The sequence below is a fragment of the Vidua macroura genome, chromosome 6, assembly GCF_024509145.1.
Source record: "Vidua macroura isolate BioBank_ID:100142 chromosome 6, ASM2450914v1, whole genome shotgun sequence".
In the NCBI taxonomy this organism is placed as follows: Eukaryota; Metazoa; Chordata; class Aves; order Passeriformes; family Viduidae; genus Vidua; species Vidua macroura.
The window spans coordinates 43619435-43644104 of record NC_071576.1 but is presented as its reverse complement, the minus strand read 5'-3'; the positions used below and the strand labels follow the sequence as shown (position 1 = coordinate 43644104).

The following is a 24670-nucleotide window of genomic DNA, read 5'->3' as shown; positions in this document are numbered from 1 at the left end:
ATCATACTTTAAGTGGTCGTAAAAGCTGTTATTTCTCACTTGAAATGATTATTTTCTAGGTCTCTGGTAGTGATGATGGAAAATTTCCAATCTCAGATAACCATTACTTGTATACATCTGTCATTCCTGAGCCCCATCTTCTGCCCCCACTTAACTCTCTCTGAGGCTTACCTAGTGGAGGACATGTAACCAGAGGTAGAGGAAAAGGGCAAATACACAGTCTTCTATAAAAAGAAACCTCTCAACTCTAAAGTAATGGCAAAATCTCTTCAAGTGGACCTGGAGCATGACATTTGAAGAGGCTTGTCTCCTGTGGTCAAATTAGACTAGTATGTTAGCAGGGGTCTCCAAAATACTGTGAGAGCGGTGAGAGTTCCTAGACAGTCTGAAGGGTGTTGCTGTGGCCGCCCCATGGCTTGTCATGGTTTCATATATATATAGGGTAGTTTAAAATCAGCTGATTATAACCCAGCTTGAAATCAAGGCTCTGTTTTGTTAAAATTGTTTTTTCCTAACAGGGTCCAGGTCTGCATTCTGCAGCTGGTGAGCAATGAGTTGCCTTTCTCTTTAAAGATTCAGGGATGTTCTAAGTTCACTTTGCATCAATTTTTGTCACCCAGTATACATGGTCTTCATTTAATGCCCTCTTTTCAGTCTCACTCTTACCTCTTTGTTGGATTTGCATGTATATGAAGAGGTTATCATCTATCTCCAGCTGATGCTTCTGTTTAGGAGTACTATCCCATCTTCACTGTCACTACTACCTATTACAATCTTTCCCTTTTCTTGAACTCTTGCCTTTCCTTGACTCTGATTGTCTTCTGGTAGTTCTTCTAATTTTAACTGTTGATTCCGTGTATTTAGAAAAATATTCTTGTCCCTCTTCCAGATTTTTTTAGGAGCCTCAGGAGAGAGGTTTCTGGTCTCCTTGTTTTCTTTTCATAGGGTAAAACTTCAAAGCAGGAGCTGAGTTGCCTTCCTAGGGTAGGGAAGTCTGCAGATCTGTCTCTTGTCTAGATTAAAATCATGATTATCTGTCATCAGTCTCCTCACACTTGAAAATTAGCTCAGTGTTGTTGAGTGAAGGGTTATGAGTTTTTTCTTTATTGTTAAGATCAATGTTTATGTTTTGTTTTGTTACTCTGTCCTGCATCCTGGCCTTTCTTGGTCTTGGTTCCTCTGTGGAGCCTCACACGCATCTGTCTCTTCCAGGCTCTTTTTGAGATGTGACCTTTTTATGCATTGTCAGAGCCCAGGTTCTCCCCTCATGACCAGTAGCACAGCTTATCTTCCCCTCCTGATGTGCTGTCACATCCTAAATGCAAACTCTGCAGAGGGGAAGGTCCCTCTGCCATTCTCTATCATCAGGAAGATAATCATTAAATAAATTAGATAAACCACAACTTCATCTTGGTTTGCCTTCTCCTTCATTATTCTACAGTGAGTTTGCTTTCAGAGCCCTGCACTTTGTGACTCTAGCACACCTTTGAAATTGTCAGTGACCAGTGCTGAGGGATACAATTGGAGCAGGTGCTGGGTGTGCAGCTGCAGTGAGAGCTGCAGGTTGTGCCCTGTGTGGGAGAAATGTTGGGAGCCCCAGATAAGGAAGGGGCTGTGACCTGGTGCTGACCCTTTGCACAGCAGAGGGCACAGGGACCTGTGGCACTGGCCAGATGACCAGACCCTGGGACACAGCAGGAGCCAAGGACTCAGTAGGAAGACCCCAGACTACTGGCAGCACAGACTGAGGTATGAAAGCACGGGAATTCCTTTGTTCAGGCTCCCTCTCCAGAGGCACCAGCTCGAGCTGGTTTTGTGTTATGCGCCATGGTTAAATTACTTAAAGGAGCCAGAGATTTGAGACTGCACTATGGGAAACCAGGGTTAATGCAGTAAGGAGACCTTGTCTGATGGTGTGAGTGTGGGGTGTGCAGAGAGTCAAGTGCACCCACTGGATCACTGAGCCACCCACTGTGTAGGGGTTACAGTCCCAGCAGTGGCAGTGTCTGGTAGTAGGAGTGTGACTGCCAGAGTGATTCCTGGGTAGTCGGACAGGAAAGTTCCTGTGACACCAGTAAGATGTCAGTGTGGGAAACCAGCCTTTACCATTTACACGTTTGCTGGGACACAGAGTGACATGTTTGGTTCTGACAGGCAGCTTTCCTTACTGGAGAAGACTGATATACAGCTACCAAGAAGAAATTAGTGCTCTTGAAAACTTTGCTGCTTAAAGAAGCAGTCGTGGCATAGTTGGTAAAGACAAGCAACTTTGTAAAACTAAGTGGTGTCTAGTACAGTTGAAAATGGCAGAGGTATTTGCTTTAGGTTACCTGACTTAGCCTGAGAGAAGGCTACAGTCCTTGTTGTGGTCTTAATTTGGAGGGGGCATGCATGTTCCTTTCTCTTTTGTGATGGTGTAAGCTCTTGAAACTTCGTGGTGGGTTGATTCAGGCAGCACTGAGAACTACAGGCACTAAGTTAACTTACTTTTAAAGCTTCCTCCACCTGTGGTGGAGGAAGAAGAGGACAGGAATTTATGACCAGGGTTAAAGAAAAATGGCTCTATCTGCTCTGATTTAAATCAGCTTGAACTGTTGAGGATATGCACCTTTAGCTAATCAGCTTTGTACAGAAAGCAGCATAGAAAAGTTTGACATGGTGTTTCTGCCCCTGACCAGCAATACCATTCCATACTGTCATCATTACATGGACTTGGACTCTATGGTCTCTCTGTAGGTGCAAAGGTTGTCATTTTGTATGGTTGAATTTTTTTTTTTTTTTTCCTTTCTGGCTGAAACATTCTTTTGCCTACTAGTCAGCGATATCAGTTTGTTTGTTTTTCCTGTAATATGTAGCTCTTGCTTAAACTGCATTCACTTGCAAACGTTGATTCTATGTCTGATCCATGTGGTGAGACATAAGACTACAGAAATATTAAATATTGTTAAAAGTTCTGAGTGACTACTCACTGAAGAAGAGGCACGATGATACTTTGTTAGCATCCTGTTGAAGCACTCTCTCTCCTTCTGTGTTTTTGTACTGCTGCATATTTGGGCATTGATGTTTTCATGTGCTGGGATGTAAAAGAGGGGGGAGTGTGTCCAGTATCAGCTACCAATTCCAAAGGACTTCAGTGGGTTTTATGCCTGTAAGTTAGAGCATACTTTAACCACTGCTATAGTAAAATGCTCCTAGAGCAACTGACATTGTGGAGATTTTTTTTTCCCCAGAGAATTAACACTTTTACAGCCTCGCAGTTAACTTCTGCCAGTCCTTGTGATTACTTCTCATTGGAGCAGTGCTTTAAGTGATTGTCATGTGACACAACAGAACAGCTTGAAGTACCACTTGCCTGTGGGGAAATAACCTAATAGTGAATTCAGTTGTTTTCTCCAGACAGAACACCTGTGGGATTTTTCTTATATCATGTGTAAGGCCTAGATGAATTTGCCCAGCTAGTAAGGGTAAACATTCCAGAATTTGCACAGCTAACTATCTTCTCTGAAGGTCCTGAAATGCAGGTAATTCAATACATGCTTTTAAGCAAGAAAATATGGTTAACAGCAGCCTTTTATGATCTCTTGCATCTGTACACCGCAAAAAAAGTCCTTGCAGAAACAAGTCTCAAAGGGCAATTATAAGCTTTTGATCTTTCAAAGCTAATGTTCTGATTCTGATTGGGAAACATAAACTTAGTTGTGGTAGGCAGGTTTTTTATTGGCATAGAATTTCATGTGAGAAAATTTAAACCTAGCCCCTCCCAATTATTAGAAAAGCAATAGAATACCCAGAGTGTTAAATGGGAGGGTTTATTTCATCACTTCTGTTGCTCTTCTGTTACTCCTTTAAATTTGATGCTGAATGAATCAGACTCAGTCTTGCTGCTATCACATTTCAGGCATGATCTCAGTATTTTCTGGGCAGAATGCAGAGCTTTGCCTGATTTATGGGAAATTGGAATAGTGTGGTGGATCACATGAGCTTACTATCTTCTTGTTTACCCCTGCTCCCCATTTAATTTCTCGTAGGTACATCTGTTTGATACAAAAACTGATGCTGAGTAATTACAAGTGTATTGTTAAATGAAAGACAGGAATAATGAAATCTAAATTCTGTCCTAACATCTGTTGTAGGTTTTTTGCATAACTGTATAATTTCTTTAGTCTTTTGTTTTTGTGAAGACAAAAATAATGTTTTCCTCAGGGCGGTGTTAGAGCAACATGCCATAGAATCATAGAACATGCTGAGTTGGAAGGGACACATCAGGATCATCAAGTTCAACTCGTGGCCCAGCACAGAGCACCCCAAGAATCCCACCCTGTGCCTGAGAGCATTGTCCAAACACTTACTGGGCTCTGTCAGGTTTGGTGCTGTGACCACTTTGGTGCTGCTCCCCACTTCCCTGGGGAGCCTGTTGCAGTGCTCAGCCACCTCTGGGTGAAAAATCTTTTTCTAATATCCAACCTAAACCTGCTCTAACACAGCTTCAGGTCATTCTCTTGGGTCCTGGCACTGTGCACCAGAGAGAAGAGACCTGTACCTGCCTCTTCTTCCCTTCATGAGAAAACTGCAGACTGCAATGAGGTCTCCCCTCAGTCTCCTCCATGCTGAACAGACCAAGTGACCTGAGCTGCTCCTCACACAGCTTCCCCTCAAGGCCTTCACCATCCTCATGGCCTTCACCATCCTCATGGCCCTCCTTTGGACACTCTCTGATAGCTTCATGTCATTTTTATGTTGTGGCACCCAAAACTGCCCCCAGCACTCGAGGTGAGGCTGCCCCAGTGCAGAGCAGAGGGGACAATCCCCTCCCTTGCCCGGCTGTGCCTGATGTCCCCAGGACAGGGTTGGCCCTCCTGGCTGCCAGGGCACTGCAGACTCAGATCCAAGTTCCCACAGACCAGGACCCTTTCTGTGGCACTGCTCTACAGACTCTCATTTCCTAACCTGTACACACAACCAGGGTTGCCCTGTCTGAGGTGCAGAATCCGGCACTTGCCCTTGTTAGACTTCACATAGTTGGTGTCCTTCAAAGGTATTAAAAATAAAATGTTTTTATCTTTGCCACTTCTTTAAGGGAGCAGTGTGGGTAGCTCTAGCTTGGATAAGAGCAGCTTAAAATCTCCATTTGACCTTCTTGCTGGAGAATGCTTGTCTTTCGAGGTACACCCAGTTCAGTAATCTAAAGTATTCCTTCCTCCTTACTTATTTCTGCTTCCTTTTTCTATTTAAATGTGTACTAGTTTGGAGCTGTGTTCACTCTGCACTGTTGATGGCCCACAGCCTGTTTCCCTTCCACCACGCTGAGTGTGCCGAGAGCCCGCAGACCTGGGGGATGTATTTTTGGTGTGTACTCAAGCAGCTGCGCTGCTGCTGAGACAAGCGAATGGGGAAGCTTTAGTGAAATGCCCAGTCCCCCAAATATAGAATCCAGCCATGAAGGGTGCAGGATTAAAGTAAGCCTGTTCACCTCGGCTCACTTCCTGTGCGTGTTGTTGCAAGGAAAAAGCAAATGTTTGTTTAATAGGGAATGGTTTAGAAGATTATATTTAATTAAGGTGCTTCCATGGCTAAGTGCTGAAATGCAGCCAGCTACTACAGGGAATGTATCAGTTGCTTCAACTAATGCTGTAAGATATTTAAAAGAAGATACTCTGTTCTATGCATATTGTGTTATTTATAGTGGGGACCACGATGGGTTAATTGATCTCCAGTTCATCAAAGTCAGATTTTGCAGTGAGGAATGAATGGTGAATGATGGGCATTGAATAGTAGTCAGTGTTCCTCGCCACAGTAGTTTTTCTGTCTAAATTAAAAGAAACTATCCATTTTAGTGCTCTGAGAGGGATGGTTTTCCCATTGTCTTTGACTTGCCTCAGTAATATTTAGTGTTTAATTTGAAGTTACCACAGGAGTTTCTGATCTTTTGGCTAGGACTGATCCATTTTAAATCTTGAAAATACCAGATACCAAATATACCACATCTCATGGAAAATGAAGGAGGTGAAGTTGAATCTGATCAATGAGGAGTTCCTTGAGTAATCTGTAATTACCTGTTGCTTCAATGAAGAAACATTTTTGAGCACTTGTATTGCAGTGGGACTGTCAATCTGCCTTTACAAATAACCCTCATAACTTCTAACATAGTATAAGCCCTGTAATCATCAGGCAGTTTAAATGAGGATAGGGGAGTATAGGGATTAAAACTATTCAAGGGGATTTAAGTTATCAGATAATTAGTGGCAGGTGTCCTTTACTTGTGGCAGATGGCTTAGGTGTTGTCTGAGGTTTCACTGCAGAGCAAGAGCACTTGTCTTACTCTTTGCGTCCCAATGCCAGCCTGAATGTGCACAGGCATGCTTTTCTTCTGTTCTGGCAAGGATCTTTGCAGCAGTGCATAGGAAAGCAGATTAAACTGAAGACTGGCATTTTTGCTGATTTACATGATACACTTATGAACATTCAGCTGCAAACAACTTTTTAGGTAATCCCAAAGGTGTTTATTTGAGAGATGGAAAATAAACTTCATACTCATGATGTATTTTCCTTTTTGGTGCTGTTAATGAGCAATCTTTTTATACCCTATGTGCTTGAATTCAGTATGGGTGCCTTCCTCTTCAAAACTAGTGCCTTGTTTTCATTTTAACAAGGGGTGAAGTGTAATAAAGAGATTGAGCATGTTTGTCCCACAGTCTCTCTGGGTGACTGTGTTAGTCCTGACTTTTTCCCATAAGCACAAATTGTCTCTGCCTTCTGTTTCAGTGCAGTGAGCATTAATCCAAGTCTGTCTTAATGCCACTGGTGTTACCTTGCTGACAACATACTTCTATTGCCAGTGAAGCTTGTGCGTGCACATGTTAAACTGAAATTTACAGGCAAAGCACTTTCTTCGTGCTCAGCTTTTGAATTCCTCCTCTTGAGTGCATCACCTGCATTAGTAGATCTCTGTAAAGTAGACATGGAGTGAGTCACATGCTTCATGATTTTAAGCAGAAATTAAAAATGAGTATGGAGTATAATGTGTGCATGGTGTGTCAGGAAAGTATCATCAGTAACCCTCAGCCTCACAGCTACATACCATCCTGATCAAAATAATTCTCTTCACATACGTAAAGCTTTAAGCAGCAATCCATTGAAAATATCCCATGATTCCCACAAAAGACATGCTAAAGCTTTGGTGGTGAAGAGTTCATGCTTCATCCTTGGTGAGAGATCCCTTTTGCCATGAGGCTGTCATTACTGGCATTGTTCATGAGGGCAATGAACACATAAGTGTCCTGTATTTCTTCCTCAAAACCTCCTTGGTCAAGCTGATTGCCTGCTCTTACTGATACAGAGCTGTGTGATCAGTCGTAAATTGTTCTGTAATGTGCACAATTCTCTGGAGTGCTTTCAGGTAAAGGTGGTTTTGTGAAGGATATCCTTGACTTGCTTTCTTAATACAGTGTGAAGTGCTTGCTCAGTAGGACTTGTCCTTTCATTTGGTTTTCCCTGATTCTTTTTTGGGGAATATTAAATATTTAGATACCAACATTTTTGCAAGTGGCTGCTAAAACAGATTGATTTTCCTTACTCAGTCCCCTTCAGAGTGAAACACGAGTCCGTTTTTTTATATTCAGCCCAGATGGTATGCTGCTTAAAGTGAGCAGTGTGATACAGTGAAAATGGACTACTTTCCCCTTCTTTCCTTCCTCCTTTACTTAACTGAACACATCCGTGTAGCTCCTATTTGGGTTGAATTAAAAATTAATCAAAGAGGCTGCAGGGTAAATATGTCAACTTCAGAATGCCAGCTCTGCCACACTGAAGGAGTTTCTGCCTCTGCCAACAAGCAGTGCAGCAAGTTGGCTACACAAAACCTGACATCTTTATGGACCTTGTTAGAAAAATGATCATGATGATGTAGTTTGGTCTTTTCTATGTGTGTTCTGAGTGTGTCTGTGACACTGCTTCTCCTTGTGCATGTGCAGTCCTGCATTGGGCCGTGTGCTGAGTGGGCAGGAGCATCACATTCCTGAGGGCTGGGAGCTGAGGACCACACTGAGGATTTCTTTGAGGTTTTTTTTTTTTTTAAAGGGGAGACTTGCAAAGTGTGAGGGAAGCAGAAGGAGTAATACCATTTAAAACAGTTCCACATGTGCCATTGTTTTGATAGTTTTTTATCCACCAATGGATTTTTTGGGCATGGAGTAATGCATACAAGCTTCTAGATGCATTGGCTGTGACTCTCAAATTGCTCTCTGTAACATGCAACTCTCCTAGGAGCTGATGAAGGTCATGTTTTAAGAGAAGTATTGGTTGGCTTTGAAACTGGATCGAGTCAGAGTTCCCATGTTCCCATTCCGCAGCAAAGCTTGAGTAGGGCTGTCTGCAACTATCTTCATCTGCCGCTACCTTTTGTTTGTTCAGTGAAATAGTTAGTAATACATCCTTGCTTTAAAAGAATATTGATGATGAGGTTGTTATATGACAAAGGAAATCCTGTAAACAACTTACTCAGTACAAAATTTGGTATCTGTTCCTGGAATGTTGCTTCAGTCTAATAGGGTAGAAGTATGTAATTTATTTAAAGGAGTTGGTTAAAGAAACAAGGACTTGGTAATGCTTTTTTAGGAAAGTTGGTTTTTGTTTGTGCTTTTTGCTTTTTGAAACTCTAAAAATCTCTAAAATTAGTTAGCTTGGTTGAATTTTTTTTTCATTAAAAGAGTGTGGAGATCATGGCTGAAACTTTTCAGCAGGATAACAGCAGTAGATCTGACAGGAGCTGACGTTTGGTTATTCTGCACAGAAGGTGTTACAGTGCTTGAGATGCATCCAGTTATGTTTTCTGTTGGGAACACCAGGAAGCTTCATGGAGCAAAGGCAGTTCTGTAGCTGGGACAGGTGGCTGTGAGACCTGCTGTTGGTTCTTAGCTAGCAACTTGCCCAAGTCACAAAGAAATCTCACTTAAATATTCACAGAAGGACTTCTTATTTTAAATAGGCGCTGCTTCCATGTGGAAAGGGAGCAGGTTGGATGAGAGATATATGAGGTTAGATAAGAAGGTAGCGAAGAACAATGGAGAGAGGTGACATGAGGTTGGCACCTTTTTGATGTTGCCTAAATATACTGCCTTAGTTGCTTAGGTTCTGAGAGAGCAAAAGTCTTGGTAATTTCTAGTTCTGTTGTCAAGCTTGAATAAACTCTGTTTTATATCAGAGATTTATTCTTAGCCAGGACATTTCTGTTTTGTAACATCCAAGAACTTGTAAATTCTAATGAAAGTTATGAAAATTACCAGGAAAGTCTCCCAGTAGTACCATATTGACCTGAAACTGCTTTTAAGGGGGACTGTGGAGAAGGGAGTTAGATTCTACTGTTGAAGCTCTTACTTGCTTTATAACTAGCTTGAGTGCGTTGACTGAACTTCTGCATTGCAAAGAATGCCGTGGTATCTCTTTCCTATCTTGATCTGACAATGGCATCCTGTAATTTTGTATTACTGTGGTAGATTTTCTCCAGTTGCAGGCAGAGGTTGTGTTCATGCACTGGGAGTGGTTTGCTAATAAAAGGTTGTGTAAATGCTGAGAGCTTCACCCTACAGCTCTTTGAGTGTGGTGATTTTCATTCAGTAATTACTTAGCAGGTACATGTCAGTGATACAAAGACTGAGCTCAGTGTGTTTGATTACTGTTGCAAGGGGAAAAAAACCACCAAAAACAACATCATAGTCCTTGCTGGTTGAACACAGAAGTGCAGAACTCATTTAACAGGGATGCTGTAAGGCTGCATTAGCTGGGGGTGCTGATTGACAGCATGGTATCTGTTCAGTGTTTCATGGCAGGTAGCCAAGGACAAACTGTTGCCATTGCTGATTTAAAGTCAGGGACTTGGGCATGAGGCAAAGTTGGGTGCATTTCCCCAGGAGCTGCTGGGAGCAGTGAAGGCCCTGCTTGACTGAGCTGGAGATGAGTCTGTTCCAGTGTACTGCAGGCTGCAACAGTGTAGATAGCAAACCTGCTGTTTCTCCATGGGAAGAGCAGTGATCCAGGGAATGAAACTGAGGTTTGAATGACACTGCTAAAAGATGTCTAATTGCCAGCTGCATGTCTGGACATGCTTTTTGGTGGCTGTCACTCTCTTTCTTTAAGGTGCTACATACAGCATGAGAGTTACAGGTGGCTCTGGAGACCTTATTTCCACCTTTTTTTTCTGAACTACATTGTCTTTTAACAGCTCACGGCAAACTTCCATTAAGGCATCTGCTATGTGCTGGCAGATTCTTGAAACATCCCCAGGAAAGTCAGCTATTTGCAAGAAGTAACATTTGAAAGGAAATACACTGTTTGAGCCAGACATAGGCTTAAAGAGACTGCCTCCCTGAAGCGTTCCTCTGGTATCATTTGAAATAGTGATGTGAAACTTAGCAGTTTTGCCTATGTCATGGATGGAGTATTGTGATATGTTGTGGGGGAGGAAGGGAACAATCTACATTTGGCTGATTTAGAAGTTTCTGAAAAGCCTCATGAACTAATCATGCTATAAAACTTATTATTTTGGTAGATGTGTTCTCCAAAGGTGCCTGTACAAAGCAGATTCCTCCCTGGGGCTTCAGGAATGAGCTAGGCAAAAGGTCTTGCCTGAATCTTCTTATGCTGGCAGTTGTGATCTGCTCTGTGCCCTGTGCAGCACTGAAGAATGGGGCACTCACCATGTTATGTTCATAATAGTTTTCCTTGCCCTTGGTGTTCAGGCCTTCCTGGGAGAGGAAGGAGTTGGACTCTAAGAGCAACAGGAAGCAAGATAATGTAGGGATAGGCAGTGGAGGGAACCAACTACAGCTCTGCCATTCCTCCAGAGTTCCAAAAATAATGTGGCTATCCTCAAAATAGAAAAATGACAGGTAAGTGGTTAAGCTTAGTGTCAGCTTAGTTTGTTCTTCCTGGTTCAGAACCATGAAGGTATGCAGGTTGGCAAGGAGGACATGTTTTTGTGACATCCTTACCTGGGAACGTTTGTATTTCTAGGGTTTTTACCTACTCCAAGTGTATGTTGCCTGGCACTAGTCTGGAATATGACAGGAAGACAAGGGGAAGGATATTATTTTTTCTCTTTCTGGTTTGTCTTTCAGCTTCCCCCAGCTCTGTGACAGGTCATGCCATTTTCATACTTATTTAAGCCACTGAGTGTCATTATCCTTCCTTCACTGAAGTTCATTCATGTTTCTGTGATATCTGCATTCAAAAAAAAAATTGCACAAAGTGAGGAAAATGGTAGATTCAAATGGCTGACTCTCGACAGCAGATCTCTAGGTTTCTTTCTCTCACTGTTCTCTTGATCTCCAGTATCCTACTACTGTGCCCCCTCCACCTAGCAGACTCAGTGTGCCAGCTGCCTTACTAGCCTGTGAACAAGTGTGTGCCAGGGGACTGTACTGACAGCAAGAAGCTCAATTCTAGCTTTGATCAGAAGCACTATATTTAAAACTCAATTGAAAATCTAATACGAATTAGTCAGTGTGTTACCTTGTGCGTAGCCCTTGGCTAGTAACAGCAACAACAAAATATTCTGCAAGCTAAGTACTAATCTGACAAAAGCATGGGAGGATAGAGCTGAGTTCATGTAAGCCTCATTTTTTTAAATTCTGTTTAGACTGACCCTGTGAAGAAGAGAGAATATTTTTAAACAAACATTGCTTTGACCAGCATAGAGGCTGCACATGTGTTCCTAGAAAGAAAATAGCAAGAGGAAATCTGCAAAATAGTGTGTGAGAATGGAGAACAGATAAAATGAGAATTTAAGAAAAAGAAAGTGCTACCAAGTAGCAGGCGCAGGATACTGATAGGATAATGACAAAATAACCAGGATTAGGGTCCATTTGTTTCATCTTCATTCAACCAGTGATAAACAGCTTGCTCAGTGACACCTTTTGCTGCCTTTGTTAAATCCTCAATGAACTTACCTCTCTCTCATTTGCCACAGACAGCCAACTGTTGCCTGGGAATAATGTCACGAATGAATGCAACATTCCTGGAAACTTCATGTGCAGTAATGGACGCTGTATCCCAGGGGCCTGGCAGTGTGATGGGCTGCCAGACTGCTTTGATGACAGTGATGAGAAGGAATGCCGTAAGTGACCATTGCTGTGACCTTATCATGCTTTTTATCACAGGGCTTGGCTAACCAGTGCTACTGCTGTGTTCTGTGTTAGAAAAGGAATAAAGCTGCTGCCACTTTCCTCATTTAGATCTTATTGGAAAAAAACATGCAGGCTTTAATCTTTCAGGTCTTTAATGTTCTTCAGTGTCCAGTTTTAATACAGCTCTTGGGAAGGTACCTGAACTGATGGCTAAATTGAGATGGACTTGACTTACAATTCTTATATGATGCTCTGTGATTTTTAGGGATCCTGCATGTACTGCTTCAGTGCACTGGTGTAGTGCTGTAAGTTGACCATCAAAGCTAGTTCCTTCCATTTCAAAATTGAGTGTACCCTGTGATTTTTGTTCTCTCCAATCAAAATGCAATTCTTAACTCTATGAACTTTAACAATAACTTTATAAAAAATAGGCTAAATTAATTTACTAATAGGTGTTTTTAAGTTTTAATCCTTCCTAAAGAACTTTTAGTTCTAGAGAGCTAAAAAGTCTGATCTGGTTCTTGTCTGTGATTTAATCTTTTTCTTAGCATTAAGTAAGATTTAGTTGATGTTACTCAGCCACAACGTGAAACTTTCTAGCCTACATGTGTTAACCAGACAGCAAAATTATGCTGTAGCATAATGCTGTGATTTGAAATCCATTTGAGAGTGAAAAAAATCAAATTTCATGTGATTTTAGAGCAACTGAGAAATTTCTGAGATATAACTGATTTTCATGTAGCAAATGTAGTTTCTCTATGTGTATACTTTACAGAGGTTTTCGTTACACTTAAACTGAATTTATAAGAAGCTTACCTTTCCCAGGACATTTCCAAGACATCATTAGCTTTGCTGATAGAGCAGAAGGAAAAAAGAATAACTTCTTTCAAATCACCTGACTAGAAATACTTGAGTTGTTAAATGCTCGTGCTTTTTTAAACTTAATTCCTCTTCTTTAACCCCAGTAATCCATCCCTTTTAAATAATGGGGCTTTAATACCTGTGCAGTGTAAATCTCCATACATAGTTTTGCTTTCAGCCAGTGAGTTTTGCTCACTTTCTAAAGAATTAAAACTATCTGTATGAAGTATCTAATGCTTTGCAGTCTTTGTAATGCATCAGACTTGTATTGTAACATTGAAGACAGGTTAATTTAATATTTTTCACACTTAAATGTTAACATTAAAGGATAGGCCTACTGCAAGTATTGATCAGTGTCATGCATATGTGTTTAAACCCTAGCAGAAGCTATATCAGTGGGAGCTTTGGCAAGAATAAAAATACCTAAAGTTCAACCTGTACCTTTCAGTGAGATGTTCCTGATAACAACAGCTGTGTGACTCAGGTTCCTCATTACTTGGCTCGTAAAGAGACTGCTGGCATGACTTTTGGTGTGCCGCTTTTACTTTTTAAAACAAGCTGAATGACAGTACTTCTTTGTATTTATAGGATGCACACCAGGAGTTTTTGTGTCTCTAAGAATGTTGTTGTTGTCGGCCTTACATATTTTTTATTCATTTGATACAATTAGATGATGTTTATGAAGATTTTCTTAATGAAGGCTGGACTGGGTATTTACTCAGGAATCAGTAAAAAGAAAATGTGCTTTGTGACTCTCTGTTCAAAAATTTCCTTACCAAAATCAGTTGGGTCTGGTGAATTGCAGACAGTAATAAACATAGTAACTGACAATAAAATATAAATAGCTGTAAAAATGGCAGTTCATAAAAGCTGTTCTTGTCACCACAGACTCAAATAAACCTCAGTGATGTAGGCTATGCTGCAGCTATGAATTTTAAATCGCTGCAGAACTGTCCTTCCTGGGTTTTTTTCAAATACTTTTATCTGGCTTGATTGGCTGACAGTTTCCTGGATGAGCATCCTTTTGATCCTGCACAAATTGATGGAGATAATTAGACTGTTCTTTCCTCTTGCCATACATCTATCTATTGGATCACCCTCACAAATGTAAAACTAGCACAGAAAAGAGACTTGCAGGGATGTGAATCGATGTGAATCTTATGCTGGCCTACTGTTAACAGGTCAGATAAGCCAAAACAGAATGGAGCTAGTGCTCATTTGAATCTCCACATTTGTAGTGTTTCCGACCAGTCTTTTACATTATAAAGTAATCAGAAGTTGGATGGGCTTATACAGACCAAATCTGGTGTTAGATTTGTTCCTAGCTCAGATATAAGGCACTGAAAAGCAGCCTTATAGATATAATTTTTTTTCATCATTTTAGTCTACAGTTTACTTTCCTTCCATCGGAACAGGGCTCTATTTCCTAAAACTTACCTTGCAGCGAAATTTGAGTTGTTTTCTGCTGTGATTTTGCTTTGCAGTAGCTGAGCTGTTGATGGTGAGCACAAAGCCATAGGAGTTGCATTAGCAGCATGAGATGGCTGAGTTCCCAGTGTGTTACTACTCACAGCTGTACTTTAAGCTGCTTTGTCTGTGATTCCTCATCAAGTAACTATTTCACACTGAAAAGTGTTAACCTTGCTTAAACATGTCTGTGTGTGAATAGGAGCTTGGTTACAGAGTTCATTTGTTGTGAAGATGAGTATGCTGTGTTGTGGCATGACCATGAGGGAGTAGTCATCCACACATGTGGTTATGTGGAAAGTCTTTCTCTTCTGATTTGTCTTACAGTTGAATGTGGATGTCCAACAATATTTTATCAATTCTGTTGCTGTAGCATCTCAACCTGTTTGTCCTCCTTTAAACAGGAAAACTTTGATCTCCAGTTCTGGTCCTGGATTTTTGTGGCCAGCAAGTGGAAAAGTGATGGTCTGGGTGTGAGGAGGAAATAAGATGCAAAGCAGAATTACCTGCACATTGTCCATTCATGTCTTATCTCTTCCCTCTCTTCCTTTTGTCCCTTTTCTGTCTCCTCTTCTGCAGGACCATCTCTGTTAACCATGTCACTTTGCTTATGGCCTTTCCTTCATCTCCCACACTTGCCAGAACCCACATACCCATATACCATCTGTCATCTTCCATGCTTCCTCTCTACCCTTACCTGTCACCTTAACACGTCCCATGCCAGCTCTCTTTGTGCTGTTTAGTGCCCAGAACATTTCTCATACTGTTGCCTTTTGTGATGACTGAAAAATGTTACCTGGTTTTATCTGGGGAAGAGAGTTGAGGAAGAGCATGGAAGGGAGGGAATAAACTGAGACAGTGACTTCTCATTGTTGTTCATAAGAACTACTACTTGAAAAACAACCTTGCTTTGTTTTTTCCTCCAAGCAACTAATTGAGCTTGAAAAAGATTAATTTACCATATCAATGTGAATATTTTGTGAGTACTTCCAGTTCTCTGTAGTTTGAGTAAACTGCTATCATCAGTGTATCTCCCAGTGGAGAACTGTTTTTTAGTTCATCCCCATCTTCTGGTTCTCATCGGTTGGATTGCTCCTCAGTCTGTCTAGTATCTATCACACACATTTCTTTGAAGTGTTGCTATTACTACTGCTTTTCACCTGTGTAGATGATTTATAAAGGAAGCTGAGGCTCTTCTTAACAAATGCAGAATCTTTACCAACAGGACTTTCCTGTGAAGCTTTGAGGGACTGATTGCATGGATCCTAAATCCTCTTCTGGTTGCATACCAGGCTTTACAGATACCTGGGGTTAGTACTTGCCCTGGTCAGGTTGGGAGCTGCATGCTGTCAGCACTCACTTCTTTCTGTTATCAGGTATGGAAGATACAAAATTTTGCAAAATACAAGAGCCTGAATGGAAGGAGCCTAGAAATGTATGCTTGCATGTTTTGAAACATTTTGAGGTAAATGGATTATCTCTGGTGCTGACTTCTATATCTACCTGCTGACCTATTCCTTTGGAGCCAAGACCTGTATCTCACTCTTGGAAGGACTTTCATCTTGAGATTTAAGAGTGCACTAATATTCTTAGTTAAGCTCATAAGTTACTCTGTTATCTCTGTTTCCTCTTTCTTTGCTCTTTGTACATCTTTGTATTAGATTATTACAGAGAAAACATTGTGAACACAGAATGGCTTTTGTCAGTAATGAGCAGCATCTAGTGGGGAGATGGCATGTGCTGCCTTTGTCAGCTAACGAGCAGCAGATGGTGGGGATTCAGAGCATGGCACATCATCCACGCTAAGTGCCTGGCATGACAGCAGCCAGAATTAGAGACATACCAAATACCTAGGAGTCTAGATTTCCTTTGTCGCTCTTCTGAGAGATGCCAAATTCATATGTTTAGCTATTAGCATATAGTGGCACACAGTTAATCAGTGACTATCTGTGTTAATCCAAGGGCTAAAGAGTGTTGGCTGTGGGCTAGAAGAAAACTGTGTGCAAGGGATAGCCTTGGGGCAGCGTGTTCTCACGTTTGAAACCTCCGTCTCACTTGTTTCTGTTTCCAGTTGGCGCTGTTGCTCATTCAACACAAACATAAAGGTAAAGCAGCTGGTTTCTGAGTCAATGCTAAAAGTTGTGACTGGATTATATAGATATCTGAACGATGGGGCATCATCCATGCTTGTAAGTATGTGCTGCCAACACACTCCTGGGCTGGCTAGCAAGAGCTGGTCTGTAGGAACATCCGGAACTGTGGTAATAAAAAGCTCATTTCATCACCAGCAATCCATCGTCATCAAACCTTGGTCTCTGATCGTCCTTCAGACAGAGCAAGTCTCCTCCATGGGGGAGAATGTCTTTATTAAATGAAGTGCTGCATGAAAATGGTCCATTATAATTAGTATTCCCTAGACAGGTATTGAAGCCACCTGCCAAGCAGGCTTCTGCTAAATGTCAGTTTTGTCTCTTTGCCTGACACACGTGTGCTTGCAGGGAACTCAGTGCAATCAGAACTGAAGGTTGTGTAATACCTGCACTGGTATATACCTTCCTGGGTTGCACTCAGCATGGTGTGGTGAGCCAAGCTTTTCTGCAGTTGCACAGTAGCAGGCTAACTCTCAAGGTCCTGAGCACTGTGACTTGTATTTGGGCAATCTGAGAAACCAGTTTAATCCAAGTGTCCAGTAGATCTGGTAAGAACGTTTCTGTTTCTGTGTCAGGAAATTGAAGCCCTTGGGACCCCTGCTGAACCCAGGGTCTGGTGACAAACACCGTAGGAACTCCTACTCTGGTAGGCTGCATACCATAGTTCAAGGATGAAGGTATGAGGTGGGAATGTGTTCTTGTTATGGTTTTGACCATGCTTCTGTTGCTGGTTTTGCAAGCATTTTTAACTTAGTCAGGTAAGTAGAATAACATTTGAGATAGTCCTGTAATTACTTGTTCATTGCTGATGTTAGCATATTAATCTTTGATTTCATCTTCTCTTGTGTGTCTCTTAACTATGTTCTTGCTTTTACCCTGTAGAGTTGGAACTGTGTGTTTATGTATAATAAACATGACCTATTTTGTCACATTCCATTCTGTGTCTATCTTTTCTATGCTGAGTATGTTTGCATTTCCATTTAATCTATCTAAATGCACGCAGGGTTTTGTATAATGCTTTATAGTCTCAGAAGATTTTATAGATCTGGTGTCATCGGGGTGGGAGATGTGGCACAAGTAAGCCTGCGTCATTCAAAGTGTTTGTATCTGCACGCTTGCTCTAAATCTTCGTTGTCTCTGCACTGGTGGGGACTTAAACTGGATTAGCAGTATACTGTAGTTTGAAAGTACAGCACACAGTAACCATTTTAATGTTTCCCCGAGGTTTGCTGTACCTTATTTTCCTTGGCTTTTTTCCACCCCCAATATGAAGCTTTCTTACCAGACAAGTGTTTACTGCTCCCTCTGGTGTTCACTTGCAACAGGTGTTGGAGCTCCCTACGCTGAGAAGCAGCGAGGCCACGAGTTCGTAATGATCAGCTACACACAGCCCTGGGGAAGAAAGAGTCTTTTCACAGCAATGCCAAATGAAACCCGCACTCTGCAATTAGTAGCCCGGGTTTCCTAGATCATGTGAAGAATATTTTACTGTGCTCTAAACCCTTTCATTTGGGAAACTGAAACTCTTGGAGAACAAAGGCAGATTAGCTAGGTTTCTTCAGGTGAATTTGACTGACTTAATTGCATTCAGTTTCTACAAAAGAGGTATTTTTTTTAACAACTGATCTGAGGGCTGGAAAGTATTTAAAAAAGAAAAAATCCCACTGGAGCCAAAGTCATGTCTGAGGAAGTTGGTCTGTCATTGGAGAAGCTCTTGAGTGCAAGAACTCCTACACTTGCTTGCACGGGCTGCAGTAGGAAGAAGGTGGTTTAGGTGGTCGCTGCAACAGCTTCAAAGCCATGTCATATGCTTGGAAGCCTCAAATGAGGACTGTCAGGCTGCCTTGTCCTGCCCTCTTTGATGTAGGATATGTTTCAGGAGGTGGCCTTTAGATTTGTTGCTGTTCACTACTTTAAAAAAAAAAAAAAGTTAAGTCATGGAGTTTGCCCTCAATTAAGAGCATGCTTTGAGTCTGCTCTACAGGAAGTTCATAAGTTGATATACTTAGGCATATTATGTGTGCTTTTCCCTTTGTAAGTCCCAAAATTACTATAGAGGCAAAGGCAAAATTTAGTACTAAATGGTCATTACTAACAGCTCAAATCATTCTGGCGACAGTCTGAATTTAGATGTGTGTCCTCACCTTGTTAAGGTTTGCTCTGAGAGCAGTCAAAATCATGACTTCCACACTGCTAAGAAGAAGTAACCAGCTTTAATAGCCACTTTAAAAGACAGAGAAAAAAAATCTTGCAGAGACAATGAGTGCTACAATCTTTATAAGGTATTTAATAAGTGCTTATTATGATAGTATAGTTATTACAGCTGAAGATACTTTGCTTGGATTTAACCATTTAGCAGGGTCAGTCTAATGAATGGTTTTCATGTACAGGAACAAAGGGCACAAAGTAACTCTGGCTCCTATCCTTTTAAATACTAGGCTTTCAGTTAGGCAGAGCTCAGTGCACTGAAGAGATGTGGTGTTTTGTTAAAAAGAAATGTCTGCCTCATTCAGAGAGGATTGTCTAAACCAGTTGAGATCTAGAAATACAGCAGTGGGCCAGGACTTGGGCAGGACTAATCCTACCCATGAGTAAAGATTACTGACTTTGATTTAATATTCAGTAGCCCCAGAAAATTCTTCTTAAAACATCAGTTAAAGCCAAGTGTAGACTAAATCTAGAGAAGATGAGATGCAGGGTGATATTTTAAAGAGATGCTTACAGATTCCTGGGATTAAGATCCAGCCTTGCATACCTGCAACAAGTTTTTGGACTGCCCCATCATGTATAAAGGTGAAGGCATCTCAGCTGCTGCAGTCCGTAGTTGCTAGCCAGGTGCATTTTTTAGCTTGGAGAAGTTACCATTGCTGATAAGTTGTATTCTGTCTTGCTAGTGAACAGCTTACAGGCAGTGTGAGCTAAATAGCTGTGAAATGGTCTTGTATCAAGGCTCACTACATTTTGGAGAAGGTAAGTATTCATTAGTTGCTTATTTACAAGTAGGTGATTTAGCGACCTGGCACTTAAAAAAACTAAGTAAACCCAAAAAATCTTAAAAGGGGTGCTACAGCATTGAAATCACATTTTCACGTATGAGGATTTTGTTACAACCTTAAGATTGTAACACAAAAAGTATTACATCTGAACTTGTAGTCTTTAGTTCATCAAACCTGTCCGCTACTTTGGAAAGTGTGGAGTGGCTGTGATAAGGTTCAAAGTACTTACCAGAGGGTTAGATGGCTGTGAACTTTGGTCACTGTCTATGTGTAATTGTGGAGGTGATGACAAGCCTCTGCTGCAAAAGGATGTGTCCCAAGACAGACGAATGGTTGATACAAACAGTGGAGCTAGCTGTCAAATACTGACTGATTTGAAGAGCTCTGAGATCCCCTGTGAGCATGAACAAGGGTGATGCAGGCATAACAAAAAAGGTAAATAATAAATACATTAATATAAAAACAGTGTGTTAAAGTAACTAGTATAATTACAGCAGATGGAATACTCTGTAGCTCTGAGTAGTGCTAACATCTGTGTGAAAGGTGGAAGTGTGAGACTTGTGGCATTTTTTTGAGAGTGTGTTCTGGGAGTTTGACTTTCCTTGTAAACCGGACTAACAGTCTACCTTTGTGGTGCCCTGCTTTACGGTACATCTCCATCTAGTGCATTTTAAATGCTTCCAAAGGAAACAAAGGAGTCACAGAGTCTCAGTGTCATGAAATGATTGGAATTGGAAGGGGTTTCTGAAGGTCGTAGTCAAACCCCCCCTGCTAAAGCTGGTTCACCTGGAGCCAATTGCACAGGATCATGTTGAGGTGGATTTTTAATATCTCCAGAGGAGGAGACTCTAGAAAGTTCTCTGAGCAGCACTAGCTCTGGACAGAGCTCTACACAGCCTCTCTAGGGCAAGGTAAAGGGGCATTGGCTTTTGTCCAGTGCTCAGGTACCTCTCTTGTTCTCCATGGTCTTTCAGAGATTATAGAGAATGGCTTAGCAGTAGCATCTCTCGATACATGTCGGTGCATCCCATTGGGGCCCATGGATTTGTGGGTGTCAAGTTTGCCTGATCTCTAACCTGTTCTTCCTCAGCCAAGGGAAAGTCAACTTTTATCCAGACTTTCTCTCTTGCCTCCATGGTTTAGGATTCCCAAGGGTTGCCCTTAGCAAAGTCTGAGGCAAAGAAGGCATTCAGTATCTCAGCCTTCTATGTATTCTTTGTCACCAGGATACCTACCTCATTCCCAAATGGGCGGACCCAAATTTTCCTTGGTCTTCCTTTTGCTAGTGATGTACTTGAAGCCCTTCTTGAGGTCTTTGACATCCATTGCCCTTTAATTCTAAATGGACCTTAGCTCTTCTTATCGTTTTCTCTGCCTACTCTGGCAGTGTTCCTGTGTTCCTCCCAAGTGGCTTGTCCCTTTTTCCACATTCCAAACTAATTTTTTTTTGCTTGAGATTTGCCAGAAAGTCCTTGCTCATTCATGCAGGTGTTTTGCCCTCTTCACTCAATTTCTTACTCATAGGGATGTACCTGCCCCCTTTGGTGCATCCCTATGAATAAGAAATTAAACAATCTGGAGGTTGGAGGAAGCGCTACGTGAGTATTAACCAGTTCTCTTGGACCCTCCTACCTTCTAGGGCCATAACTCAAAGGATTCTTCTCCACATTCCTTTGGCCTTGAGGATGCCAAAGTTAGCTCTCATGTAGTCCAGGCTGTAATTCCAGTTACTGCCTGGCTTCCTCCGCTCAGGATCTTGAATTCCACCATCTCATGATCGCTGCAGTCAAGACTGCCCCCCGTCTTCACATCCCCAGCCAGTCCTTCCTTGTTTGTCAGTACACCTCTCCTTGATGGCTTCTCCACCACCTGTGTCAAAACATTACCATCAGTGCTCTGCAGGAGCCTCCTGGGTTCCCATGTGTCCACATGAGTTGTTTCTCCAGCAGAGATCAGGGTGGCAGAAGTTCCTCATGAGCACCAGAGTCTGTGACTGTGAGGCTCATTCCAGCTGACTGGAGAATTCCTCATTGACTTCCCCTTCCTGACAGGGTAGCCTGTAGCAAACACCCGCAGAGGTGTCACCCACGTTGTCCCTTACATGTTGACTTCTTAGCTGTGAGCTCTTGTCTAGTTCTTCACCCAGCCCGAGGCAGAGCTTGATACACACCAGTTGCTCTCTCACATAAAGAGCAGTTCCACCACCTCACGTTGCTGGTCTGTGAGAAGAAAATAACTTAATTTCCTAGAAAGGATGTAGCCATCCATGACAGCATTCCAGTCATGTGAGCTATCCCACCATGTCTCTGTAACTGCAGTGGGAATGTGCACACAGATCTCTAATTCTGCCTGCTTTTCCCCAGTGCTGTGTGTGTTTGTGTACAGGCATTTCAGAGAGGTAATAGTTCCTGCACGTTTTCATGAAGGAAGGGATGCAGAAGAATCCACCAAAGCCATAGACACCCTTGAGGTGGTTTTTCTTCCGGATCTCACCTTGGTAGTCAGATAAGGAACATTTGTTTTTGCTGTGGTTGGCCTGTCTTGTTCCCCAGCTGGATGTGATGTAGTGAGTGTTGACACTTTGGAGCTCACACCCCGAGTCCTTCAGTTTAATGCCTGCTCACTGAGTTGGCCAAAGATCCCCTTTGCCAAAGATCCCCATACCTCTTCTAGACAGGTGGATACCTAACAGGATGATAAATAGGGATTATTTTTTATATTGACACCTTTTGGTGGGGATTGTGTTAATATATATGGAAGGAGAAAATCGAACAGCAGGGCCTGAACTTAGGAAGAGAGAAGCCAGATGCTAATTAGCATCCTGAAAGGATCATGGCAATGAAAAGCTGCTGTCAGTAGATTTTGTGTATTAATTTTAATGGAATAAGTATTGTCATGTGCTAGGATTCCAGCAAACCAATCTTTAGATGTCTCATTCTTACTTAGAATGCAGTAATAATTTGTGTAAAAATCTAATGAAGTTAACTCCTCTTTTTCTAGATAACTAGAATATATAGCAGAAAGCTAGGAATTTCTCAATAAAGGTAGTTGTATGTTTTGTAGTAGGTGCGCATATACACACGTGGAAGACCTCTGGACTTCTAGTCACATCTCAAAATCACTGAGTGCTTTTAAGTCTCCTTCTGTGTTTCTTGCTGCTTCCTGTCATCTTGTGGTTGACCTGGAATATTTCTTGCAGGTAGGTAAAAAACATCAGAATTCTTAAGCAAAGCTGGATATTAAACAACACATGAAATGAGCATCAGCATTAATTGGGAAGATGCTGTAATGCAACTGTTGATCCTTTTGCCACTTACTCAGATGGCTCTCAAACATGGACTATCAAACTGGAATTAGCTCTTGTTTTTACTCATGATTAAGCAACCAAATACTTAGTAGTTATAAGAAGATTTGTAATTAAGTGACCATGGTGAATGTTTCATTTGAAGCTCAGTTACACATGGGTAGGGGCAAGTGCAATAGCTGCTTATGTTTGATAGCTTTTTATACATGGCGATCAAGAGGGTTTGTGGTGCTAATTATTTAATCCTCTTGGTGGAGGTCAGTAAATAGTCCAGTTGGAGAGCTTGGAATTGGACAGGTTTACCAGTTGGATGGAATCAGTGGCACAACTGAAAGAAAAAGAACAGGTAGGTAGTATCCCAGAACGGAGTGAGGGATTGTAGGCCATCAGACACACAGATGTTCCTGAGGAGTACTGCTGCTAAAGTGCCTTAAGGGTGATGTTCTGTCCTGCCTGTTTGCATCCTGAGTAACATAACTCTGAAATTGTGCTTACTTTGTCCTTTAGTATGATGTTAATGTTTGGGTTGTTTAGTGAATACAAACTTCTAAAATACTTCTCTTAGTGAGAAACTGCTTTACTGAATGTCTGAAAACCAAGGCTTTTGTTTGTGCTCTCCTCTGACATCTCTGCTTTGTTACGATTTTGAAGGACTAAAACATAGACTCCTAGACCATGAAAGATTATTTTAGGGCCTTATTGTCTGGCAAGAATTAAAGGCTGCCAAACCATAGTAATTCAGCTCTGAAGTGCTTTCTTTTTTCACCTTTTAGAAGGAAGCCATTTACTCTTCATGGCCTTGGCTTTTTTTTTGCTTTAGCATTGTCCTTTCTGTCTTACTGCTAACTACAGTATAAATATTACTCATGTAAATGGTTGATAGTTTACTATATTGGAGGCAGCCTCTGAGGCTTCCTACTGGGCTAATTTCACTACTTAAAAACCGATAAAATTGCTTCCTTTAAAATAAAGCACGTTTTAGGCTCTTTTCCTCTGTGTTTGCATTAGCAGTTTAAATATAGCAACTCTTTCACCTGCCTTGTTTAACAGGGAGCAAAAGCAAGAGTGACCCAAGGGCTTTTTGTAGGTACAATGAATGCTCTGCAGTTGGCTGTGTTTTGTATCATAACTCAGTAACTTAAATTGTTGTTTAGTTTTGAACTGGAGAAGTTCTGGCATAGTGGACTGTTGAGTACATTTTATATTGACAATATTACTCAAGTGCTAGCTTTTTTCTAGATAGGAAAAAAGCAAGCAGAGGAAGTGAAACTTCTGTGTTGTTCTGCAAGACAGCCCTGTTCCAGAGCTCTGTGAACCAATAAATGATGCATTTGCTTTCAGTGCTGAGGCAGCTGAGTGACTGCAGGTAGCAGTGGCTTTCCTGTTGGGAACAGAACTGAAAATACTTTAGAGTCCAAACAGCAGTTAACTGATGCAAAATAACTGTAAGTGTTAACAGTGTTAGGGTTTATATCAGTTCTTGGGGTGAAAGGAATCATATCCTGGTGCCATGTAGCTTGTGTTACATATTGTTATCAAATCAATCCTTCTTTGTAAATTGAAGTTGAAACCTTCATCTCCTTCATGTAAAGCCTTTACTGAAATGCTGCATCTCACCACACATTCATCAAAAGAATCTGGTTTTACAGTGCTGTCTGATGTGGCTGTAGCATCCCTTACCAAAATTAACCACAGCAGAGGAGTTTAAGGTGGCTTATTATCAAAGTCAGAAAAATACTGATGGCTGTGCAATAATGCAGCATCTGCATACAG

At 41.5% G+C, this 24670-nt stretch overlaps 1 protein-coding gene across 1 annotated transcript in view; it reads left to right on the top strand.

Moving 5' to 3' along the window:
- The window catches only part of LDLRAD3 (low density lipoprotein receptor class A domain containing 3), a 108177-nt gene that overhangs the window by 22024 nt on the left and 61483 nt on the right, over nucleotides 1–24670 (top strand). The window contains exon 2 of the mRNA XM_053980926.1: nucleotides 11963–12109. Within this exon, the coding sequence (XP_053836901.1) occupies nucleotides 11963–12109 (147 nt within the window). The remainder of the gene's footprint in view (nucleotides 1–11962; nucleotides 12110–24670) is intronic.